At 48.0% G+C, this 25,303-nt stretch overlaps 1 protein-coding gene across 1 annotated transcript in view; it reads left to right on the top strand.

Moving 5' to 3' along the window:
- The window catches only part of ANXA2 (annexin A2), a 44,090-nt gene that overhangs the window by 6,684 nt on the left and 12,103 nt on the right, over nt 1-25,303 (top strand). Inside the window, exons 2-4 of the mRNA XM_036269371.1 lie at nt 4,131-4,189; nt 7,671-7,770; nt 21,885-21,979. Coding sequence (XP_036125264.1) covers nt 4,142-4,189; nt 7,671-7,770; nt 21,885-21,979 — 243 coding nt within the window. The 5' untranslated portion in view covers nt 4,131-4,141. The remainder of the gene's footprint in view (nt 1-4,130; nt 4,190-7,670; nt 7,771-21,884; nt 21,980-25,303) is intronic.

Raw genomic sequence — 25,303 nt, 5'->3', positions numbered from 1 at the left:
GCCAGTTTCATGGACGTTGGTGGACATTTTTGCTTTTACTGCAGAATGACTATAACTAATACAAATATCAATTGATATTATGCAAAATAGTAACTCATTGTTTCTAAACGTCTATTTAGCACCTAGGGTGTGCCAAGACACTCTTTTTTAATCCTCACCCTAGAATATTTTTCCATTTATCTTCAAATAGAGTAGGAGAGAGGGAGAGAAAGGGAGAGAGAGAAACATTGACATGAGAGGGACACATCGACCGGTTGCCTCCTGTATGACCCCACCCAGGGCCAGGGACTAACCGCAACCGAGGTGCGTGCCCTTGACTGGAATCGAACACGCAACTCATTGGTCCTCGGGCTGACACTCTACCGCTGAGCCAAACCAGCCAGGGCTCCCAGACACTCTTAAATCTGTGGGGGATCAAGACTCTGAGGAAGGCGAGGTAAAACACTGCTGCATTGAATTGGATTTAGCAGGTGCTGTTTGAATACCTGCTACGCGGCTGGAACCCAGTACACTTTGGCTCAGTGGGTGAATCTGGTGGCATCAGTGAGTGCCCCTGGCAGTGAAAGGAGGGCCAGAGCCCTGTGGAATGGGGGGTGCAGCTGCTCCATCAGAGCAGATGCCAAAGTAGTGGTGACCTGAGGAATGGACAGGGTCTCCAGAACTAGGAGACCGCTGAGGGTAAGGAGCTGGGGGAGGAAACATGAACCGGGGTGCTGTGGGTTAGAGTACAGCATGTTCGGTGAGAAGCAAGTAACGATTTGGCCCGAGTAACGATTTTGCTGGATAGAGGGCACTGAGCCTGGGTTCCCAGGCCAGTCCTGGAGGCTGCACTGAGCTAGGGTCAGAGACCGCCACTGAAGGGCAGACACTGAACAAGATCAGCCAGAGGAATTCACTACAGTGGCAGGTAGGACTGAATTGATGACGGAGCAACTTGTGGACAGTAAAACGGAAAGGAAGATTTGTGGGGCTTTCAAACACCCCCATTTTCTGTCCCTCCTCAATGTGTTGTGGCTATGGGAGAAGAATTGACCTGAATGGAGAGGGGTATCAGAACGTCTTTGATTTGTACCTGGAGTCCCATGTGGGACACGGTGAGGCAGCCGTCTGTGCTCAGACCTGCAAAGTCGACGCGGGAGAGCTACCCAGTAACAACGTCCTGTGCCTCCGTGACTGAGCATCTTAAACACCAGAACCGATGTGAGCTACCTGGCTTACTAAATACGTGGAATTTAATCCACACTTCCCTGTAAGCAGAAACAACTCTGTTTGAAATTCTGACTTACTGGTCCTCTGTTTGTTTGTTTTGGCATTTTTATTTCTCAGGTGTATACAATGTGGACTAGATTCTGCAAGACAGGTGACAGCAGTTGACCCGTCACTGCAGACCCCATCGGCTTCTGCCTGAGCCCCAGGGGTGATAGTCCAGGCCCCAGGCTTGAGTGGCGCTATGTCCCAGGGGATTGTCTCTCTGCTTTGGTGATTCTCAGGCTGAAGGATACTGACGAGACTCTATGGAATGTTTCTTGGCCCAAGTTGAAATTGGACATTTCTTGAGCAGACTCAGACTTGTTTGCCTTACGAGGCATCTCAAACATAGTCTTTAACTGACCCAGCCACTTGAAAGGTGTTTGGACAAGAATTGGCCCCCCGGGATGCTCTAGACCAGTGCTCCCCAGTAGAAATAGAAATTGAGCTTCATAAACAATTGTAAATTTTCTAGTAGCCACGTTTTTGAAAAAGTAAAAGAAATAGGTAAAGTTGAATTTAAATGGTTTTTGTTTTTAACCTGATATACCCAACACATCGTAAATATAATATATAGTCAATGTGAATTATTGAGAGATTTTTATTTATTTATTTTTAATCTTCACCTGAGGATATTTCTACATTTCATTTATCTTCAGACAGAATGGGAAGGAGAGAGAAAGAGAGACATTGACGTGAGAGAGACACATCTACTGGCTGCCACCTGCATGACCCCAAGTGGGGCGAGGACGAACTGCAACCCAGGCATGTGCCCTTGGTGGAACTGAACCTGGGACTCTGGTCCTCAGGCCGATGCTGCAACTGCGGAAACAAACCGGCCAGGGCGACATTCTTTTTCTCATACGAAGTCTTCCAAACCTGGTGGCTCTTGACACACAGCACATGTCCGTTTACACCGCACACTTTTCCAATGCTGGCCGACCCCATGTGGCTGGGGGCTGCTGTCTCAGATAGTTCACATACAGTGAAAGACTTTTTGAGAAACAAAAATAGACTTTCATTTTTAGGGCAGTGTTAGGTTCCCAGAAAAACAGAGGGCAGTCAGAATTCCCATAGACTCCCAGCCCCACCCATGCACAGCCTCCCCACGACCAACAGCCCCACCTGAGCTGTGCATTTGTTGCAACTGATGAACCTACATGGACACATCATTGTTGGGCCCAGTCCACAGTCCACAGTCCACATTCGGGCTCATTCTCCATGTTGTACATTCTGTGGGTCTTAACAGAGGTATAACGATGTGAATCCACCATATGGTGTCATACACAATAGTTTCTGGCTCTAAAAATTCTCTGCATCCCTCTTTCGTTCCCCTCCAATCCCTGACAACCACGGATCCTATTACTGTCTCCATAGTGTTGCCTTTTCTAGAATGTCCTACAGTTGGAGCCATACAGTATGTAGCCTTTTCAGATTGGCTGCTTTTGCTTAATAATGTGCCTTTAAGGTTCCTCCATGCCTGCTCTTAGCTTGTTAGCTCCCTTCTTCCTGGCCCTGAACATCACTCCATTGTCTGGATGTACCACAGTTTATTTAGAGAGGAAGAATTTTTGCAAATCAGGATTGTATCCCGGCACTGGGATATTTGGGGGGAAGGTGTCTGAGAGTTGTGGGAGTGGGGGGAATTAGAATAGCTGTGGTTTTCTTTTTGCCGTGCTTAAAACGTGTCTGTGAGAATTCAGAAGAGAGAGGCGTGGCCTGGGAGCGAGATCCCGATGAAAACCTGCGAACGCATACCCACCACCACAAACGAAGGCGAATTCTCTTTTCTTACATTCCTCTGCCTCCACCCCACACTGAGCCTGGAATTGGCTAAGTTCAGAGCCTTTTGATAAGTTAACAAGTATCTCTGTCGGTCAGTACTCCCTCAAGCCAGTTTTTATAAAATATTTCGACTAAGCAAACTGAAGAAGAGAAGAGAAATAGAATTTGCATGGACACAGTTTCCTTGATCAAAGAATATTAAGCAACAAAAATAACAAAGCAGGAGATTCACATGTCGTTCCCACTGTTTCAGGATACAGCTGTGCTCTATTTCCTTTATTTGGGGGCTGCTGCTGCTGGATGACCTGCCTTGGCTCAGTTGAGATCAATTTGGTGCCAGTCGAGCACTCTCTGTTGGCAGGGGTTGGTGTATCGATTCCGAGAATTGTGTGATTGCAGAGCTGGGAAGCCAATTCATCAGCCTGTGGTGGCGCAGCCCTTCAGGTTAAGTGTATTAACTGGAAGATGACTTCATTTCAGCCATTTTGAATCTTAAATGCAAGGATCAGTCTTTTATGGAAGGAGTTAATGTCAGAAACTACCCACTGTCTGTCTCATGAATAGTTTAATACCTTACAAGCATCGGTGAGCTAAGGAAATAATTAGGGACACTAGTAAAGGGTTCCATTTAGGAATGGGCCAGCATGAAAACCCTATTGATTTCAGTTCACACCCATCGTTTCTAGGCCCCTTTCAATATGTCAAATCACTGGTGAGAAATAGCAGAAGTTGTAGCTGGTTTGACAAGCGTATCCCTTTGTATGAGAAGGGGGAGGCTCTACTTTGTCCTGTTGGAACACGTTGCATTAGCCTCGGGGAGCATAGCAGTTTTGTGTTCACAAATCAGTCTCCCCAGCTTCTGCTCAGACAGGGCAGGAGGAAGACTAGCTGGCTGTGTAGCCTATCCCACACCTTCGCCAACCTTCGCCAAGCTTTAATTTTCCCAATCATAAGACGGGAATAGCATCTGTTTGCAAAAATTACTTTAATATCCTCAGATGAAATGATCCAAGAAGTAGAGATTAGTGTAATGAGTCACTGTGCTTTGGGGGAAAGAAAAGCCTCTTCCTAAAGACTTTTGTTTTATTTTTTTCCAGCTTCTTTCAAAATGTCTACTGTTCACGAAATTCTGTGCAAGCTCAGCTTGGAGGGTGATGTAAGTATATCATTGTTACTTTGTGTCATGTTTTGCATATTGGACATCTCTCTGGATAAAACTATTTCCTTTCCCTGTACATCTAAGAAAAAGGGGCAAAATCCAGACAGTCATCCCCCCTCTTGGTTCCCCTTTCTTCCTCCTTACGTTAGCTGTTCTTAGTAGTTCAATTTGAAAGAAATGTTTTGGCTCCAGAAACTTTTTTGGCTTCATGTTAAAATAGGACAGACACTAGGAACAGTGGAGTGGCTAGAATTCTGTCCTGCTCTGTACTTAGCACGTCAGTGGTAGTGATTGTGGGGTGATGTATGGCACTTAATGTCATGCCCCGGATTTTATGATTGGTTGGCCATATCAAAAATGATCCTGAGCCCTGGCTGGTTTGGCTCAGTGGTTGGAGCGTTGGCCTGCCTACCAGAGAGTCCCAGGTTTGGTTCCCTCTAGGGGCACATACCAAAAAAAAAGACCCTGAGTGTTTGGGACTTCTTAGTGTTCAGGAAGTTATTTCAGACAAGAACTTACACCTTTTTTTTCTTTATTGATATTAGAGAGAGGAAGGGAGAGGGAGATAGAAACATCTATGAGAGAGAACATCGATTGGCTGCCTCCTGCATGCCCCCCACTGGGGATCGGGCCCACAACCTGGGCATGTGCCCTGACTGGGAATCGAACCAGCGACCTCCTGGTGCATGGGTCGACGCTCAACCACTGAGCCACATCTGCCAGGTGATAGACATTTTTAAAGCTACATATGAGATTATATCATTGCAAGCACTTATAGAGTCAAGTAGAATATAAATTATGAATAAGTAAAATATCTAAGAACATCACACATCTTTTAGGTCATCTTGACTGAAATGGCTTTTATAAAAAGTCAACAGTAAGTGACACTGGTTTGTAGGCATATCTTGGAGAATTTTCAAAATATGCTCTCAGTTAAATTAAATTAAATTAAAAGAAGCACTCAAATGGGTTGATAGCAGCTTGTATCATGTGGGTACAGAACCCTCTATTGCCTGTGGTGCAGATGGATGATGCCCACGTGAGCATGGTTCTGTGTTGTGTGAAGTCTATGTACCTCTAATTGTTCCTTTGGAACTTGTGTCCACTGTTGTTGGCAAACATACAGGCTTAGCATTGAGGTCCAGACACGTCCAGAAGCTCAGTGATTTCTTTCTTTGATGGATCTGATCATGAGATTGTTTTTAGAATCATGTTTCATGAGAGGCCCTCTCATGCAGCCTCTGAAGTTACTATACTCTAGTTTGATGCATCTCTCTGCCTGCGGAGATGGGCCTGCAGTAGGAAATGTCATGTTTTCTCTCGCGTGAGGGAAGACCACTTTTGCTTCAGTAATTTAATTTTCAGATGACTGGGTTTTACAGATAATAGGTTTAGTTATCCATTTAATTTTGTTTCCATAGATACTATAAAATTATGCAAACCTTTTCCCTACTCACTGTTTTGTAATAAGGTGACATCGTACCTGGTAAGTGAAGCCATATATGATATGGCTCAGTGACCAGGCTGCTGCCTTTGTGAGTCACCCACAGCACTGCTAACAAATAGGAAGATTTGCTAGATGTCCGCTCTCATCTTGTAGCCACCGTGGCAGATACAGTATTTCAAAACAGCTCTTTGTTCTTATGTTTTCCTGAATTTGTGCTGTGTTCATTGAGCTCATCTTCCTGGACATTTTAAGAAATGAAATGAGCCCTGGCCAGTTTGGCTCAGCGGTTAGAGCGTTGGCCTGCGGTCTGGAGAGACCCGGGTTCGGTTCCCGCTAAGGGCATGTACCTCGGTTGCAGTTTGTCCCCGGCCCTGGTTGGTCGTGCGGGTGGCGGCCACTCGATGTGTTCCTTTCACATTGATGTTTCTCTCTCTCTCTCTCTTCCTCTCTCTCCCTCCCGCTCTATCTGTACAAAATATGAAAAAATGTCCTCGGGTGAGGAAAAAAAAAAAAAAAAGAAATGAAATGAGTTGCTGCCTGGCCAGTGTGGCTCAGTGGTTGAACATCGACCTATGCACCAAGAAGTTGTTGGTTCAATTCCCAGTCAGGGCACATGCCCAGGTTGTGGGCCAAATATCCAGTGAGGGGCATGCCGGAGGCAGCCAGTCGATGTTCTCTCTCATCGATGTTTCTATCTCTCTCTCCCTCTCCCTACCTGTCTCTCTAAAATCAATACTAATAAAAAAATTTTTTTTAAAAAGAAAAGACATGAAATGAGTTGGAATACATCTTGATAGTTCATTGTATTCTGGAGTTATAAATATGAAATGGATTTACTGTTTGGCCAAGATAGTTACAAGTACATTCTGAAACATCTGTCCAGTTCTGAACTTAGTTGTTTACCTGTATAACCCTCTGCTAGTAAAACCAACTGGTGTGGGGTGTGGGTGCTGATAATGTAATGTTTGTGGGTGGAGAGGTTAAGTCAGGGCACCTTAGTCTCTGACTCTTTCCAGAAACTGAGCCAACACAAAGTCATTACATGGTGGGTATATGTACTGGGGGAAGCCGTGGGTGGGGTGGGGAGTTCAGGATGGGGAACCTTGACGCTGAAGGTGTGGCAGTGGTGGGTGGCCCTGCCGGCCATCAGCCAACCTGAGCCACACTGGCCATCCTCTTCTGTCCGCCTTTGCTGTGGGCAAGGGGCCGGGGGGGAAGGTGCAGGGTGGCTCGCGGAGAGGCCCGCTGGCACGCTGGAGAGGAGGGCTGATGTGGAAGCAGGTCATGGCCCTCCCCTCAGTCTGGGGGGTGGGGTAACGGGCTTTGGAAAGCATTGCAAAGGAAGAGGGTATGGTTTAAAAGGCAAGAAGAAAAAGATACTCGGAAGAGTGGTAGGCAGAGGGGGCTAGTGTTAAAGACAGCAGAGGGGCGGGGACAGAGGAGAGAGAAGTGCAGGGGAACTTGGCCACCACGAAGGAGGGCACGGGCCACGGGGCTGACCACCTTGCTGCCACGGCGGTGGCCGGCGCGGAGGGGCTTCTTCACTTGAAGGGACAAGCAGGCAGGGGGTTCACATTTGCTTTTAAAAGAATTGCCAGCTCAGCCAGCAGGCCCAAGTGGGAATGAAGCCAAAACTTGACTAAGCACGCTTGTTATTCAGGCATTTTCACATTTTTGGTTTGTTGTGGATTGTTGCCAGCCAAGTTTTAATGCTCTTTAAACTTTCCCAAATAAATAGGTGCTTTCGAACACCCAGCTTTGTGTTGTTGGCTTTCGAGCTCACACTAATGTAAAATAAGGGGAAATGCAGATAGTACATTCCCACCTCACCGGGCCTTTGGAGAAGAACTGTCGTTACAGACAATGCAGTTGCTTATCCTATAGTTGGTGGCATGTTCATAGTTACCTAGTCAGAGAATGATTTGAATTGTTAAATGAAACAATAGGGAAAAAAATCTTTCTAGAAATTGATATTTCAACAAGATGATCTTACATGTGTATGATTTGGGTGTGTTTGTCTTTTGACCTCAGCACTCGACACCCCCAAGTGCATACGGGTCAGTCAAAGCCTACCCCAACTTCGATGCCGACCGGGACGCTTTGAACATTGAAACGGCCATCAAGACCAAAGGTAGGCGACACCTGTGTCCTCTGGTGGGGCTCTGACCGAGGCATGTGTAGTTGTCTCTTCATCCTCCCTCGAATCTCCATACACCAGTCATCTGAGATGTGCGCGTGGACTGGAGCTCCATGGGGTGGACTCAGCCCTGCCTCACCCACACCCACCGCTGTCCTCCTCCTCCTCCCGTCCTCCCTGCTCTCTGTGGGGAGAAGGAGGTCTGAAACAGGAGGAGGTGTTTTAACCAGGTGGCATAGCAACCTGGAACTAGGCCCATGGGGCCGGGAGGCCTGGTCGCGGGGTGTGGGCCTTGGGCCCACCTCTCCCTTCTGAGGCCCCAGTGCCTTGTCTGTAAAGGAAGAAGTGGGTCACGGCGATCCCTACGGGCCTTTTTTTGTCCTGATTTCCCTTGAATTTCATTACTTTTGTTGGAAAAATGCTGGGGAAATTTTACTGCTTTGCTCTTAGATTGATCTAATGAGAGAAAAAGTCAGACTGCGTTTTTGATCCAACAAGCTACACCCCTCCTAGGGCTGGAGCTGCTCTTGGCAGAGCCGCCGGGATGAGCGTGTTCCCTTGAGTTCCAGGATGAGTAAGAGGACCAGGAGGCAGAGCAGCCTCTCTGTCTAGACCCTGCAGAGGGAGCGTCTCATTGGGTCGAGCTGAGCACGAGCATGCTCAAGTCATTATGCTGTTTTCTGTGTCTACAAAAGTAAATGTCCTGCCTTTTGGGCTCATGTTAATGGAGCATCCATCTTTGAGGTTGCCCCACCCCCCGAAGCCCGGGAACTGTGGTGCTGTGATTTCACCACACTCACTTCCCTTGCTGGACTTCCTGTCCACGCTGGGGCCAGATTGAAACATAGACAAGACCAGCAACCAGAGCTGCTGGTGCAAACCCTTGCAGAAGGGCGAGGGGATGGTTTTCTCTTCTCCGTAGAGTCTGCTACTTATTGACATGCTCCTACACAGGTCACTGATGGACGGGGAGCCTCATCTAGGATGACCTAGGAACCTGTGGGACATGACCTTGTGGCCTGGGTTATGTCTGCATGTTTTCTGATTGTGCCCCTTGTCACGTTCAGAATTGTTTTATTTTGCAGAATTACATGGTCACCTTTCCTAAAACCCTTGGAGAAACTGTGACATTTTTTTCCAGAGGTAGGAAGAAAAGTAGAAGGATCCTTTACATGCTGTGTGGTTCTAACGGGTGGGGAACCTCCGGCCCATGGGCCATAGAAGGCCCGAGAAAGCAATACCAGCTGACATCACAGCCTCACCAAGTTAGCCTGGCCAAATACAGCAGGCTAATTTTTAAGTTGATCATTTTGTATGGCCCGGAAATGATGTCATAAATGTCCAATGGCCCTTGACAGGAAGAAGGTTCCCCGCCCCTGGAGGACACAGGGCTTTGCGTCGTCAGCCTCAGAGCAGCCTGGAGCTCCTGGGGGGCCCGGGGCACCTCCTGGGGCGGCCGACTAGATGGCTGAGGGAGAACAATGAAGTGTCTGAATGTGACCTCTAAAAGGTCGTCTTTTTTGGTGCTTTTAAATGACCATATTTGTCAAAGGCCAGGTTGGGAAGTCAGGAAGTCACCAATCAGAAAATCAAACTAAAATCTGCAGGGCTTATCTCATTACAGTCAGTTCTACTCAGTGGAGCGGAGGGGATGAGAGTGTGATCATGGGTTCACATCTCCGCCCGTGACTGGAAAAATACTTAACTTCCTTAAGCCTCCGTGTTCCCACTAGTAAGTAGGACCGATCCGGGTCCCCACATCACAGAGCCCCCGTGAAGCACCGCTTCGCACCGCAGCACAGTGCTTGGCATTGCGACACCGCTCGAAATAGTTTACCGTAAAACACACGCACAATCCACTCCCCTCAAACTCACCCTGTCTCGTTATTTGGGTGTCTGTTCCCGAGGCTTCCCAACAGGCCTTCGTGGAAACACGCCCGAGTTTTCTCCAGCGAACTCCTCTGACAGGCGAGACAAAGAGGCTTTGATCCCTGCGTGAGAAAGCTTGTAGTAGCTGGAATGCAAAGATTGCGCAAATGAGCTCGGAACAGCTGAAACTCCCATGGCAATAAAAATACCTCCAGGCCCTTTCTAAGTTAGGCGAAAAATATTGTAGTTTCTGAGCATAAACATCTGCAGGGCTGAGAGCTGGATTCCTGCTTTCAAGTTCGGTCAAAAGCACCTGACATCACCATCATCCCGGTTACAACTATTTAGTGAATTTATTTGAGTGCTCGTTAGGGGCACGCACTACACCAAGCACTGTTGGGACATTGGTCTGGGTGAGCTTCAGATTCGTCCCACGATGTAGCCGGCACCCCCGGTCTGTGGGTGACACGGTTGAGGGTGAACTTGCTTTAGGTCTCTGGGCCGGCCTTGGTTAAAACTGGGGTTTGAGCACAGCTCTGTCCGGGCCCAGGAGGTGTGCCCGAGCCCTGATGCTGGGACTCCCCCGCCGGGTCTGGATCTTTTCTGTGCCGACTGTCAGTCACGAAAAATGTGATTCTGTTGTTACGAGACACACGTCGTGTTTGTGGTCTTGCTTTTGGGTCCCTTTCGTCTTCTCTTTCAGACTTAAAGCCCAGTGAGGTCCACTTGGGAACTCATCTTTGTTTTCGTTTCTTTGTGCCTAGTGATTTTAGAGAGTAATTAAATTTTGTTGCGTTCTCAGTCCTTTAAAATAATTTCTGGATTGTCAGTATGTTCAATCCTTCTAGGAAACTAGAAGAAAGACGATGATATCCATACGGCTCAATGCACCAATGATGTTAATGTCAGTACTGGTTATGATAGTGAAAAACCCGGACAGCTTTTAGCTGGGGGGTGACTTAGTAAATGATGGTAACTCACTCAGTATGAAATAAAATGTTTGTAGAGAGTCACAGAGACATGAAAATAAAGTTTCTGAACAATTTGTGACATTTTTATTTGATATGGTTCACATACCATACAAAAACATACAATACATTGTTTTTTAGTGTATTCACAGAGTTGTATGGCCATCACCACAATTTTAGAACACTCATTTTAACACACATTCACCATCTGAGACCGTTGCATAAAAAAATGGACATAAAAGCATATGTACAGTATGATTACACCACCACAAATTTTTTATGTCAACAAGGAAAAGAGGCATTATTAATTCATATATAGAATTATGGGTAATTGATTATTTTGCTTTCTAGTGCTTTCAGTCTAGTCTGTATTTTTTAAATGTTCCATGATGACACATACTACCTTCATAATGGAAGGCAGTATATTTAATTACAAACAAAAACGAAGTCATTCATTGGGAGAGTGAAATCTCTTGTTGCTTTCCCTTCCCCGTGATATTTTTGGATAACAGCACGTAAAACACGAGCTAATGAAGGTCTTCGCCCTCCCTTGTCGGGTGCCTCTACGTACCTTCAGTGTAATTAAGAAGTGGTGCTGCCCCTTCCCTGCTGCTGCCTCACATCTTTATGGGGAGAACACAAGGCTAAGTAATTGGTGTTTCCTTGACATGAAACAGAGCTTAAACCTCAACTGCTAATGCAAACAAAGGCCAAAGGACCATGAAAAGAAAAGATGACTATCTGGGCCTTCTCTCCCGGAAGGGCGACCGAGGCATGTGTGCACACGTGTGGGTGTGGGTGCCAGGTGCAGAGCATGCTGGGCGGGGCCTGCTCCTTCTGACAGAGTCTACTTCTCATTGTCAGAGCACTCTCAGGAGGGCCAGCCAGCTGCTGTTAAACTCAGCGTTGTGAATCCCGCAGCCGACTGTGGTGGGAGGGTTCACAGGGGCGGACCTGGGCGAGATCGACGGGCACGGCCTGGGCTGGTCAGAAGGTCCCAAAGCTGTTCTTACCCATGCCTTCCCCTCCACCCTGTCCTCTCTCCCCTGGCCGGGCGTGGCCTCTGTCCTGTCATCGGGCCCCTGCCTCATCCGTTGCAGATTGGTTCCTGTCTTCATCTCCAGGCTGACCGGTGCCCCAGACAGAGCCTCTGCTTGGGCGGGTGTGTGCCACCCCCTTCTAGAGCAGCGACGCTCAACCCTCTCGTCTCATGGCACATACAACCAATTACTAGAATTCTGCGGCACACCAAAAAAATATATTTTTTGCCAGTCTGATAAAAAAATAGGTATAATTTTTTTTTAAGTCCTCACCCAAGGATATTTTTCCATTATCTTCAGACAGAGTGGGGGGAGCGAGAGAGAGAAACATCAATGTGAGAGAGACACATCGACTGGTTGCCTCCCACATGACCCCGACCAGGGCCAGGGACCGAACTGCAACCGAGGCACGTGCCCTCGAATGGAATCGAACCTGAAACTCTTTGGTCTGTGGGTTGATGCTCTAACCACTGAGCAAACTGGCCAGGGCTAAAAATAGGTATAATTTTGATTCAGTCACACTGGACAGCCGTTGTGTTGGCTGTTGCCATTTTTGTTACTTGACGCTCTAAGGGAAAACAGATCAGTGCCCCTAGTCAATAGTCAGGTATCGCATATTTAAAAAAATCTTGCGGCACACCAGCATGCCTCTCTGGGCACACTGGTTGAAAGTCAGCGTTCTGGAGGGAGCGTTAGCCCACTCTGACATCCAGGCAGGTCCCTCGCCTCTCAGCCCAGGCCGACACACGGCCTCTTCCCCAAGCTTCCTTTGAGAAGGAGGCAGAGGATTATTTCTTGGTTTGCCTCTCAATACTTTCTATACTCATGTATAGCTCTTGTCACATGTGTTGTAGTTACTTATGTATGGATTTGTCTCCCTCCAGAATGTCAGCTCCTTGAGGGCAAGGACTTATCTCATTGATTGTATTTAATTTTATTTACCCAGCCCTCGGGATTGTGTGAGAAGGCACACATTTAACCTAAACAGTGCAGTGTGCACAGACCAGAGCACACGTGGTGGGGACGCAGGGCTGGCAGACAGACGCAGTGGTACAGGGCAGTGCTAGGATCTGGACCGTGTCCGGAAAGTGTAACAGCCCCGAGTGAGCTTTGATCTGTTTTTACAAAGCGAATTTAGCTCCCTCTCCTAAGCCTGCTTTGTTTCTGGTTGGATATGACCTCAGTAGTTCTTGAGTATGTTACCTAAGCCCAATGCACGATTGTTTTGTGTTGCGCTCTGGCTGGAGGTAGACTGTGCAGTTACTTACCTTAATTAGTGTCTAGTTAGAAACTGAATAAAGCCATGCAAAAGTAGTAATATTGCTTAATGAACAAGAGGTTTAGGAGAGTTAAATCTGTAGGAGCCTCTTGGTCTAGATTGGCCTTGGGTTAAATATACACTGTGGCGTGTACAACACAGCTGTGAATGGTTTACCATACGGTCCAAATAACCAGAAAGGAAAGTCAGCTAAATTAGAGAAGGATGAATCTCGACTACATAAAATAGATTGTAATTAGAGGCAGCACAACCCGGAGTTAGTGGAAGTGCCAATAAACTGGTACAGCTTGGGTCTCTCTCTCTCGAAGGGGAGGGTAATGAGTCCCCTATTATTATTGTCAGTTTTGATTTTAGCAGTATTTGTGTTCTCCGGAAGGGATGCAAGAGCGGGTAATGTTTTCCCCCTTCTCCTAAGCATAAGTATAGAAGCGTAACTGCAGCAAGTTTTTGCATATTTTTCTCTTATGCTTTTAAAAATGGAACCGCTTAAGATTTATTTCCAGTGTGGCCAAAAGACTAACTCCCTGTGCCAGGGGCGAACAGGACGGGACGTGTTTTCCGTCTCACCTGCACCCCTGGAGGTGTGTTCCTTCAGTTGAGAGAGCAATTAGGAATGTGTTCTCCAGAAGATGCCGGGAGGCAGACTGGCTCTGACCAGTCGCTTTTCTCCTATTAGAGGTGGGTGGGAGGTGAGGGCCCAAAGCAGCAAGGACCCCTGAGTCTGAGTGAGGGTGTACTTCTGAGAAAGGCTTCGCGACTCAGGTGGCCCAGGGTTTGTCACCGCCCTGGGAGGGAACCGGAGGGAAAGCTCCCGCTGCCGAGTCAGGGAGCGAGCCCCACTGGACGGCCTGGGAGGAAAACGTCCTATGTTGACGTTCAGTTCTTGTTTAAGATCTGTAGTCTGGACAACATTTCCAGGGATATTGTGCAACGGGCTGACGTGTGCTGCTTGAGGGTTGAGCTCCAAGGGGGGTCCAGATTCTAATCTGTCGGCAGTGCTCAGTCAAGGCACCGTCCACTGTCCACTGAGTTCAGGGTAGGGATGTTAGGTCCCCTGGCATCTGTCTAGACCTTTAATTCTCCGTCTCCAGAGGCTGGTGGAACAGCAGGGCACAGACAGTGCCGGCATTTTGGGCACAGCCCTTCATCAGTGATTGGGATCTTGAGCGGTGGCCTGCTTTGTGTTTTCTGCTGGTCCTGTAAGAGTGTTTCAGAAACGTACTTTTGCATGGAAAGATGACAGGGATCTAGATTACTTAGGTGTCCAGTGGGATTACAAACAGATGCTACTTAAATCCTTTCTCAGGGACTCAGCTGAGGGGAGACCAGAGTAGAATGGAAATAGAAAGTTGATTTCCGGGCTAAGCCTCCTCCTTAGGTACTTAGCTAAATGACACTCCCCCCGAGTGGGGGCCAGGTCCCCCAGCTGTGCCAGGCCGGGCATCCCGCTCTCCTCCCACCCTGTGCAGCGCTTGTTTGTCCGTCACCTCTCAGGCAGCTGCCAGACTTATCATGAAACTGGACCCGAATCTAATTCACCAAATGGCACAAGTGTGCCCTATGTCCTCTATGCCCTAGATTTCTGTAGACCAAAAGCTGAGCAGTAAGGAGCCAGGCCTGGGACAGAAGCTGATTGGAGAAGGTAGTGGACACGCTCCCAATCAGTGACCCAGCCAGTCCTTTCACATCCCATCATCTAGGTGTTGTCACGGTCTGTTACAGGGCGAGAAACGGAGGCACGGAGAGGTAACTAACACGCCCCGGTCGTAAGTTCCCATGTCCTTTCCCGAGCATGACATCCTTGCCGCCGTGCACACAGACGCCACCCTTTTCCGTTTGTCACCCACCTGGATGCCTGGCTCCTGGCGAGAGTCCCTGGAGACACAATGCCCACTTCTGCTGAGGCAGTTCCCAGAGCAGGAACCGGCCAGGCAGCACTGTGGCTGATGGCAGGAAGGATGCTTTTGGGCAACAGTGTGTGAGTGTGTCCACCTTTAAAACCACTCCCAGGAGACAGATGCCTTGTTGGCAGGGACTGCCCCTTTCCCACCGAGTTATTAGTAACTATTTTCAGAACGTCTTCCAGCTTTTACTGTTGAAAATAACCAAGTTGGGTGGTCTTTTTGGTGGCCATGCATTGTTACTTAGTGGGTGAATCATTATCTACTGATTATTAAATGTGTTCATTTGTATGTACTAAATAAGTTCAGTTCTGTAGACGTATAGACACATTACAGTCCCAAATTCTTTTTAGGAGCTGGAGGGAGAGGAGTGTGGTATAAAGAAGTATCAGTATAATTTTTAAAAGGTACAAACATGCCCTGGCTGAGCGGCTCAGTTGGTTGGAGCATTATCCTGTACAACAAAAGGTGGCAGGTTCCATTCCTGGTCAAGGCACATACTTAGATTGTGGGTTCGATCCCCAGTTGGGGTGCATACAGGAGGCAACCAATTGATGCTTCTCTCTCACATTGATGTTTCCCTCTCTCTCTCTCACTTCTTCTCTGTCTCTGAAATCAATGGGAGGATATCCTCAGGTGAGGATTTCAAATAAAAAGGCTTGGCCGGTGTGGCTTAGTTGGTTGAGCGTTGTCCCATGAACCGAGATGTCACTGGTTCAATTACTGGTCCAATTACTGGTCAGGGCACATGTCTAGGTTGCAGGCTTGATCCCTTGTACAGGGTATGCAGGAGGCAGCTGATCAAAATGTTCTCTCTTTCTAAAATCAATATTAAAAAAAAAACACATTTAAAAGAAGGTATAAACATGACTCATAAATATAGGATGAATACATATCAGTTATTTAACTCAGATAAGGATGGTTCAAAGGGATATTGAGAGACTGGGTATTTATAAGCATTGAATAAAGAATGTTGGAATAAGATTGCAAGGCTGGATATAAGACCATTAATGTCCTGCCGGGCACTGAAGCCATAACCTTTGGGGCTATCCTGTCTAGTGGACCAAATTAGCAGGTTACTCGTCAGTAATAAGCAGAAGCAAGTTGAGTGAGAGCATGCCCCTGCTCAGTCTTGGGTGGGCCTTGTAGCCACGCTGGGAGGACATGCTGTCTTCCTCTTGCCTTATTTTCAAGTTTTGGACAGTTTTCTGTAGTGGGAGGCAGGTTAGCCCACTTCAGTGAGCCTGAGTCTTCTATCCTGCTTTGAATCCAGCTCTGCTTGTGTGGCCTCGGGTGTGTCCCTGCCTTCTCTGGGCATTTCTGTCCTCATGGGTGAAATGGGATTGACAGTAACCCCACCTCACCGGGATGTTGAAATCACATGGTAAAATTGTGGAAAGCAGCTAGCAAAAGGCCCGGCACACAGTGGGTACTCAGTGAATCGTTTGATACTATAATAAATAAAATGTCCACACCCTCTCCTCTCTCTGCGGCCTGCCTCGGACCTTGTAAAGATGATTTCCTCTGAGGTTTGACACTGATATGCCCAGTAATCTAAGCCAAGTCATGGTTTTCCCATGATCTCGATAAAGAGACGATCTGGGCAGTTTTCCCTTCGCTTCTAATCAGTCAGCCCCGCCCCGAGGGCCCGAGTCCTGCATCAGACCAGTGAACTCCGCGAGCTGCGTGCGCTCAGTGTGACTCAGCGCCCTGCTCCGAGCGGCCCCTGGTTCCTTGCCCGCGGACGAGAAAGACATTTTCCATGGCAGGCCAGACGCCGAGCTGACTTGGGGTTTCCACCCGCAGGGAAGAGGAGGAAACCCCAGGAGGCCGATTTTGTGGTTTGGGATTCAACCATTATTTCAGACTGCAAGTGTTCTTTGTGTGTTAAAAATACAGTGGGTGGTTTAAGGACCCCACGCCCCCGGACCCCGCTGCTGGAGCCCGCCGGCAGCAGCCTCTCTGTGGCGTCGCTTGTGGAGCCGTTGCTTCGGGTCGACTGGCCTTGGGACAGGGACGGCCTTTCTGACGCCCTGGCTCAGTGTTGGGAACAGTGAGCCTGTGAGGTTAGCCGGCCGTTTGCATTCAGCGGGCAAATGCTTATAGACTTGCTGCTGCTTCCCATCAGGGGCCAAATGAGTTGTGTCTCGGGTGCTCACCAGTCTTGAACATCTTAACCTCTATTCTTTTTCATTTTTATTTTATTTTCTTCATCCTCACCCGAGGACACTTTTGAATTTATCTTCAGATAGAGTGGGAGGGAGAGAGGGAGCAAGAGAGAGAGAGAGAGAAACATCAATGTGAGAGAGACACATTGACTGGCTGCCACCCACATGACCCCAACCAGGGCCGGGGACAAACTGCAACTGAGGTACGTGCCCTTAGCGGGAACCAAACCCGGGCCTCTCTGGTCCACGGACCGACGCTCCAACCGCTGAGCCAAACCAGCCAGGGCTCTATTCATTTTAAATAAATTTCTAAAAATCTGCCTGGATCACAGAATATCTGTGTTCTCACCCCTGTTCTGTAGGATTCCCCCACTCACCTCACTGTTCCCCAGTGTGAGCCTTTACTCAGATTACTTTGGGACCTTTCACATCAAACATAAGTGCAGTGGGATGGGACAGAAACATTATTCGGGTTTGTTGTTTATTTCTCTCTGCCCCGGCCACAGTTCATCCTTCGATCCCGGGCCCTTCCGCCCAGCAGACCCTTCCCTACACACTGGCCGGGCGCCCTCTCAGTGCAAATGCAGAGAGGCAGGGCCTCATCTCTGGGCATCGGTGCCTGTCACGTTTGCCCGAGTTTTCCCAGTGGACTGCACTCGCCGTCCGTTGTTGACGACGGTTGTACTGAAGAGGGGCGCCAAGTTGCATCCTTCAGCTGCATCCTGGTGAGTCACCGGATGACCCTTGCCACTCAACCTGTCCTGGCCTGGCTTCCACAGGAGTCACCAATCATGATGGCAGGGCAGGGGGAAGCAGCGGTGCTCCGAAGATAAGATGGCTAAGTCCTGCAGGCCGATACGCGGGTTCTGGTGTTACGACCTAGGACGTGCCTTAAGCCGCTGGACTAGGCAGTTGATCCTGGGCTCCATGGTTTTTTCGCCTTTCCAGTTCAATTTGAAACTTGCAGACAGTGGTATGGGAGAAATAGCTGATGTAGGTGAGGTTCTCAGAGGGGAGAGTCGGCTTCCACTGGCAGAAATAACCTCCATTTAATTTCTTTGTGGTTGCTGGCATTAGCATTTTTGTAAAGCATCAGACTGTTCCCTGGTAAGGCGTCCCAGTCTGTCGGATGCTGCATCTCAGCAGGCTGCTTGCTTGGTAAATAATTTAGGTAAAATACATTTAGATTCCTTCAGATTGGAGTAGCTGCTGCCTCCTAGGTGAGATTCAGGTCAACTACCCAGGCTCTTCATGGGGATTTCCAATAATTGGATTGAATTCCGACTCAGCGAGCTGGATGCGTAGGTGCTATGAACAGAAAAGCAAAAGGCTGTTTTGTGGACTAAGAGCGAGACTGTACTGCAGTCTGTGCAGTGAACTCTTTTTGGGTGTTATTTCTTACCTGGGTTGGGACAAAGGTAAGCACTTCTTCCCCGAAAATTGTAGGCGACCCTGCACCCAGCAGAAGCAGTTGATAGAAGTGTACTTAAAAGTCTTGTATGTAGGCAGATTTCTGAAGCTCTTTCCAGTTCTTACGTGTGCGTAGCCATCTCTGGTGGTGCTGCTGCTGCTTCTTTTTTTTTTTTATCCTCACCCGAGCACATTTTTCCCATTTTGTTGTTGTTGTTGTTCAGATAGAGTGGGAGGGAGAGAGGGGAAGAGGGAGAGAGAAACATCGATGTGAAAGGGATACATCGAGTGGCTGCCACCTGCACAACCCAACCAGGGCCGGGAACAAACTGCAACCGAGGTACGTGCCCTTAGCGGGAACTGAACCCGGGTCTCTCTGGACCGCAGGCTGATGCCCTAACCGCTGAGCCAAACTGGCCAGGGCAAGGTGATGCTTCTTAAATAATCACCAGGGAGGTAGTCCTATGGAGTCTTTAATCGGTAGATCTCAGGTGGGGACCAGGGGACTGTGTTTTTAATAAATGCTTCATGTGATTCTAATTCTAATTCTGACACAAACATAACTTTGCATTTGTTCCCAAGGGAGAATTGTGTTTTTATGGATGTGTTCTTGGTATATGTTCAGGTCAGCAGCCCAAAAACTGTTATCAGGAAATAGTAGAATTGAGGTTAGAGGATATAATTGTATTTTGTTGTTTTCCAGCATTGTCAGACTTGGGTAAGAAAGTTAAGTATAAAGCAAAACTCAAGTATATAAACAAGAGGTTTTTCTAAGTTTGAACCACAGAGCCGATACAGAGGGCATGCCCGCCAGGGAGCACACGTGTGTGGGCAGGCACGCATGCGGGTGCACATGTCCGGGCACACATCACTGAAGTGGCCTTCAACTTGATCGAGCCTTTGAATACATCTGTCTTGCCCATACCTAATTGAGACTGAATGTTAAAGTTTGATTTTGTCTGTTAGTGTTCCGTGGAAGCAGAGCTGGAGGTCATTGTTCAAGCCCCTTACTTGTGCAGATGTGGAAACTGAGACCCCAGGAGGGCAGATGTTTACACAGGTGACCTTGGCACAGCTGGGCCTCGGTCTCTGACTTCAGCGTCTTCACCTGTAATCTAGGAAGGGAACCAGCTATCCTCCCTGGGAGACCGAAGAAGACAGTTGTTAGGATGTTCTAGAAACCAAAGAGTTATGTAGCTCTGGCTCGTAATTATCATGCACATTATGTTTTATTAAGTAATGTATTTAAGCTGTGCCAGGAAGCTGTTGCGGTGAAGTCACTGGCTGGTTCTAGATCGATGGTTGCATGTCATTTGCAGTATATTAAAAAAAACCTTTTATGGGCGTTAAGGTGAACTTTGAAAGTATATAAACAAAAGAAAGAAAACTTTAAATTATGCATAATTCTATCACCCACGTGGCCACTATTAAAATTTTGGTATCAAGGCTTTTAGATATTTTCTTATACATGCATGTATCTTTTATAAAAATCGGGCTATACTGAGTATATTGCTTTGCCACCTGTTTTTGTTTGTTTTACTTAACAGTATATTGCGAGTACTTTTCCAGGTCAGTTAATACTTTATACCATCATGTTAGTTGACTGTGTAGTATCCCATTAAATGAACAAAAGAACATTTTTGTATATATTCAGTCTCTTAATGGACATTTTTTTTTTCTCTTTTATTTTTTGATATTATACACAATGCTGAAATGAGCATCTTTCCTTTTTTTTTTTTATCCTCACCCAAGGACATTTTTCCATTTTTTGTTTGGTTCAGACAGAGTGGGAGGAAGAGAGACAGAGAGAGAAACATCGACGTGAAAGGGACATACCGAGTGGTTGCCACCCACACAACCAACCAGGGCCGGGGACAAACCACAACCGAGGCACGCGCCCTTAGCGGGAACCAAACATGGGTCTCTCTGGACCACAGGCCAACGCTCTAACTGCTGAACCAAACCGGCCAGGGTGCATCTTTTCTTAAAATATGTTCTTATTGATTTTAGAAAGAGGAAAGGAGAGGGAGAGAGAGAGAGAAGGAAAAAGAGAGAGAGAAACATCGATCTGCTGCCTCCTGTACACCCCCTACCAGAAATCAAGCCTGAAACCCTGGCATGTGCCTGACCGGGAGTTGATCTGGTGACCTCTTGGTCCATGGGAGGATGCTTAACTGAGCCACACACACCAGAGCTAAAATAAGCATCTTTGAAACGGAGTCTCCTATACAGCAGTTGGATTTCTCTGCTGACACTGGCTACTCTAAAAATCAGAGCTAAAGTAATAGATGCTGCAGTTAACATAACTGACTCACATATTGGTTTGAACTTCCTTTTATTTTTATACCCAGAAATTCTGACTTTCTGCTTTTTGATCTTTCTAACATGCTTGAGAGTTGAGGATATCTTCTCTGTCGGTCTGCTCATTGCTTCTGCCTCGACGCATCACAGTTCTGACCTTTCCGTGGCTCTGGGACTCCTGGTTACCTCCAGGCCAGGCGGTTTGCAGTTCGCATGTGACCTTGTGAGCCTAGCCGTTCTGCTCTCTCGACCAGGAATTGCCTGTCCAGTTATGGCAAAGACTCTTTATTAAACAAAGTTGAGACTCAGTTAAGAGAGAGACCTTTTGCCCTCTGAATTCTTAAAATCGTGCTTTCTTAAGGTAAATGACCTGTTAAGAGTATTTCTGACATAAAATTGGAAACTTTCAGATACCAGAAGGCATTGCTTATCTGTATAAATACACATGTTCCAATTAAAATAGGTGCTAAAATATTTTGGTGGCCCTTCAAAACTCCCAATTTAGATTTAATTTAGATTAAAACACTTACTCTTTTTAATAAAGTTATAAAATTGATTATTAAAATTGCCTATTGAAGATTAAAAGCAGTGGAACATTTATTTTCCTTACAAAACAATTTCGTCTTCAATAAGTATGATTGTATTAATCAATTATGCTATTAAAATACAACTGCCATATTAAATATGACTCATTTGTCATGACAGTTTCTATAATTATAGAAATTATACCTAGCTGCTTCTGTAGTCATACTCCTGCGATAAATATAAATAATTGTCTCTATTAATTCAGTTCACAGTTTCTGTCTATTAAATCCCCAGTTAAATGGCAATTTGGGGACCTTCATTTAAAATCCCATCTGACTGCCAGAGCCCCGCAAATGCACTTCCTGCTGTTGATCCAGAAACCTATATGAATAAAATATTAAAAAAAATATATATATATATAAATATTTAAAAGGTCTATTTAGGCTTGAGGTTTGGAGTTGTTAGGAAAAAAAAAAGGGGTGAAGGGTGCTGACAGGAAGAGTGAGAACAAATTTTGATGTCTTGGTATTTTCGTTTGGAAAACAGGATATAAATTTTTTACTTAAAGAACTCTGTTTAAAACCTTCTACGTTAGCCCAAAAGAACTAGAGCGCATGGTTAACTCTTCACAACCTGTTTTTCCGTAGGTGTTGATGAGGTCACCATCGTCAACATCTTGACCAACCGCAGCAATGAACAGAGACAGGACATTGCCTTCGCCTACCAGAGAAGGACCAAAAAGGTACCGACAGTTCGGGGGATGGAGGGCATTCCTTATTGAGTTTGATTTCCTCATCCATTGCCTTTTCCCTTCATGAATTCTGACTCATACCAGCAAGAGCCTTCTGGAACCCTTGGGGATCCAAGGTTTTCCTCTTACATCCTTGTAAGAGTCACAACTCACCTTGCATACGGGGGCCTGGGCTGCTGGGAGCCCAGGCACAAAGACCACACCCTCCCCCAACCAGGGTGTGGGGAGGGAGCAGTTCTGGGAAGAGGAAGTCAGACAACAATAGGAGTGACCACAGGTACCACTGAATGCGTGCTGGGTGCCAGGCTTAGTTCTCTACATGCAGCAGCAGCTCATTTATCTCCACGACTTCTGCTGGCTCTTGATAAGATGTTTCTAATTTAATCTTAGGACACTAGCCTCCATCGAGTATTGATCCTGACACGCTCCACTCATTTAAAAAAAACAAACAAAAAAAACCACTTGCATTCTGAGCACTTTTCCATGAGCGGGCTTAGTTAGCAGTTCGAGCGGTCTCCCAGGCGCCTGCAGCACCACGGCCCACTCCACAGGGCCTCCGCGTGTCTTTCCTCTTGCTTGTCCACGCGTGGTTAAGAACAGCCCAGGGTTTGTTCATCCTTTATCTTGTCGCAGTGTTAGGATATTTTATTTTTAAGGACGGGCTGCTTTATTTTTAACTTCTTGCTATTAAAAGCTTTTGATTTATTCTCGGGTGGTGCGGTGAGCGTGGCTTCCGGCAGCTCCCCTTTGACTATGGCTTTCATTCCTGGCCGTGGGGGAGGGGAGCTGGGAGCATCCGGGAGACATTTCTGCCCTTGGGGTTGGCAGGACCACCAGGGTTCTGGGAGTTACAGGTCAAGCCCTGTTACAGTCCCCCTCACCTCCTGAAACAGTTGGAGAGGACAAACACGGGGAGGCGTGGCTTCCTTCATCTCACAGGGCATCGAGATGCTCCTGCCAACTAGACTAACAGCAGTCTTCTGCAGTGAGGCGCAGAGGGAGTGTATTATTTCTCCAGTTTCCCAACAGGATCTGGGAGCTGGTAGAGCCGAGTTTCAGTTGGCACAGAAGGCCCACCTCTTCCGGCAGTGCGCCTGTCACTCACAGGGTGGGGTCTTGGAACACATTTGGGTGTGTACGCCTAGTGTACACAGGAATATAGAAGCCTGGTCTTGATTTTAAATTAGATATATGGAGGACAAAGCTCTCTATACCCCATCGAAGGGAAGATATTGCCGGAATCATGGTGTGTTCCATGACCGCACAGGCTTTGTGGTGTACTGTCCTTCTGATTCTTGCTATCTCTCCACCTCGGGCTAAGGACAGTTGTCATCTTTTACAGAAAGATACATAAACTACTTGAGGTAATGTCTGGAGGAAATCCTAGACACAGAACCTCCTGCTTTTGAAGAGTTGTTTGCATAAGGAGAAAGCCCTGCAGTGGGAACTACGTTAGGGGTGTGCCTGAGGCCCCAGGCGAAGAACTTGAACAGCATGGTGGAAGCTGGGAGAGGTGGAGAGGAGCTGGGAGGAGCTGGGAGAGGTGGAGAGGAGCTGGGAGAGGTGGAGAGGAGCTGGGAGGAGCTGGGAGAGGTGGAGAGGAGCTGGGAGGAGCTGGGAGAGGTGGAGAGGAGCTGGGAGAGGTGGAGAGGTGGAGAGGAGCTGGGAGAGGTGGAGAGGAGCTGGGAGGAGCTGGGAGAGGTGGAGAGGAGCTGGGAGAGGTGGAGAGGAGCTGGGAGGAGCTGGGAGAGGTGGAGAGGAGCTGGGAGAGGTGGAGAGGAGCTGGGAGGAGCTGGGAGAGGTGGAGAGGAGCTGGGAGGAGCTGGGAGAGGTGGAGAGGAGCTGGGAGGAGCTGGGAGAGGTGGAGAGGAGCTGGGAGAGGTGGAGAAGAGCTGGGAGGAGCTGAGAGAGGTGGGGAGGAGCTGGGAGAGGTGGAGAGGAGCTGGGAGGAGCTGGGAGAGGTGGAGAGGAGCTGGGAGGAGCTGGGAGAGGTGGAGAGGAGCTGGGAGGAGCTGGGAGAGGTGGAGAGGAGCTGGGAGAGGTGGAGAGGAGCTGGGAGAGGTGGAGAGGAGCTGGGAGGAGCTGGGAGAGGTGGAGAGGAGCTGGGAGGAGCTGGGAGAGGTGGAGAGGAGCTGGGAGAGGTGGAGAGGAGCTGGGAGAGGTGGAGAGGTGGAGAGGAGCTGGGAGGAGCTGGGAGAGGTGGAGAGGAGCTGGGAGGAGCTGGGAGAGGTGGAGAGGAGCTGGGAGAGGTGGAGAGGAGCTGGGAGGAGCTGGGAGAGTTGGAGAGGTGGAGAGGAGCTGGGAGGAGCTGGGAGAGGTGGAGAGGAGCTGGGAGGAGCTGGGAGAGGTGGAGAGGAGCTGGGAGAGGTGGAGAGGAGCTGGGAGGAGCTGGGAGAGGTGGATAGGAGCTGAGAGGAGCTGGGAGGAGCTGGGAGGAGCTGAGAGAGGTGGAGAGGAGCTGGGAGAGGTGGAGAGGAGCTGGGAGGAGCTGGGAGAGGTGGATAGGAGCTGAGAGGAGCTGGGAGAGGTGGAGAGGAGCTGGGAGAGGTGGAGAGGAGCTGGGAGAGGTGGAGAGGAGCTGGGAGGAGCTGGGAGAGGTGGAGAGGAGCTGGGAGAGGTGGAGAGGAGCTGGGAGAGGTGGAGAGGAGCTGGGAGAGCTGATTTCACGTTGCTTTCGCATTCTGCAGTTTTCTCCATGTGGGGAAAGCTGTTTCATTTCTCAAACATTTCTGGAGTTTCTGTTCAGTGCAAAGCCGTGTGCTGAACATTGTGAGAAGCAGGAAGCTGAACGCCCATAAGGTGTTTATAATAGAAGTGGAAGAAGTCAGTAGGCACACAGATGCTATTGGAGGTTTGAACAGAGAACAGGTAGAACAGAGAACAAGGATAGGCTAAGTTTGGAATCACCTAACCTCAAAGTTCCAAAAGGGAAAATTGGTGCTATAATTGGAAGGTGTTGCTTTTACAAAGTCCCCTCCTATGTGCTGTGTGTAACTAGGCCAGCTGGAAGCAGGAGAGAGGTGGAGAAAGGGTGGGCGGGATGATTTCTAAGATCCATCTCAGTTCTCAGCTTCTGTGAATGATGTGAGAGGACTGTCCGAAGGGGGCTGCACATCACCTCTTAGCGCCCACGGTCCCTCTAGGGGCTGCACATTGGGGTGCCATGGGTGCTGCTGGCAAGCAGGAGAGGGGGGAAGAAGGAAGAGGAGGGAGGGGCGGCGCAAAGAGAAGAAAACAATTACAACAGCAGAGCACTGTCGTCACCCAAGCCTGTGATTGGTGGGACATGGAATCCCAGGGAAGCACTGTTAAGAG

Source organism: Molossus molossus, unplaced genomic scaffold (genome assembly GCF_014108415.1).
Source record: "Molossus molossus isolate mMolMol1 unplaced genomic scaffold, mMolMol1.p scaffold_m16_p_1, whole genome shotgun sequence".
NCBI classification, from domain to species: Eukaryota; Metazoa; Chordata; class Mammalia; order Chiroptera; family Molossidae; genus Molossus; species Molossus molossus.
The sequence above is the reverse complement of the archived record's forward strand: the minus strand, read 5'-3'. Positions and strand labels throughout refer to the sequence as shown.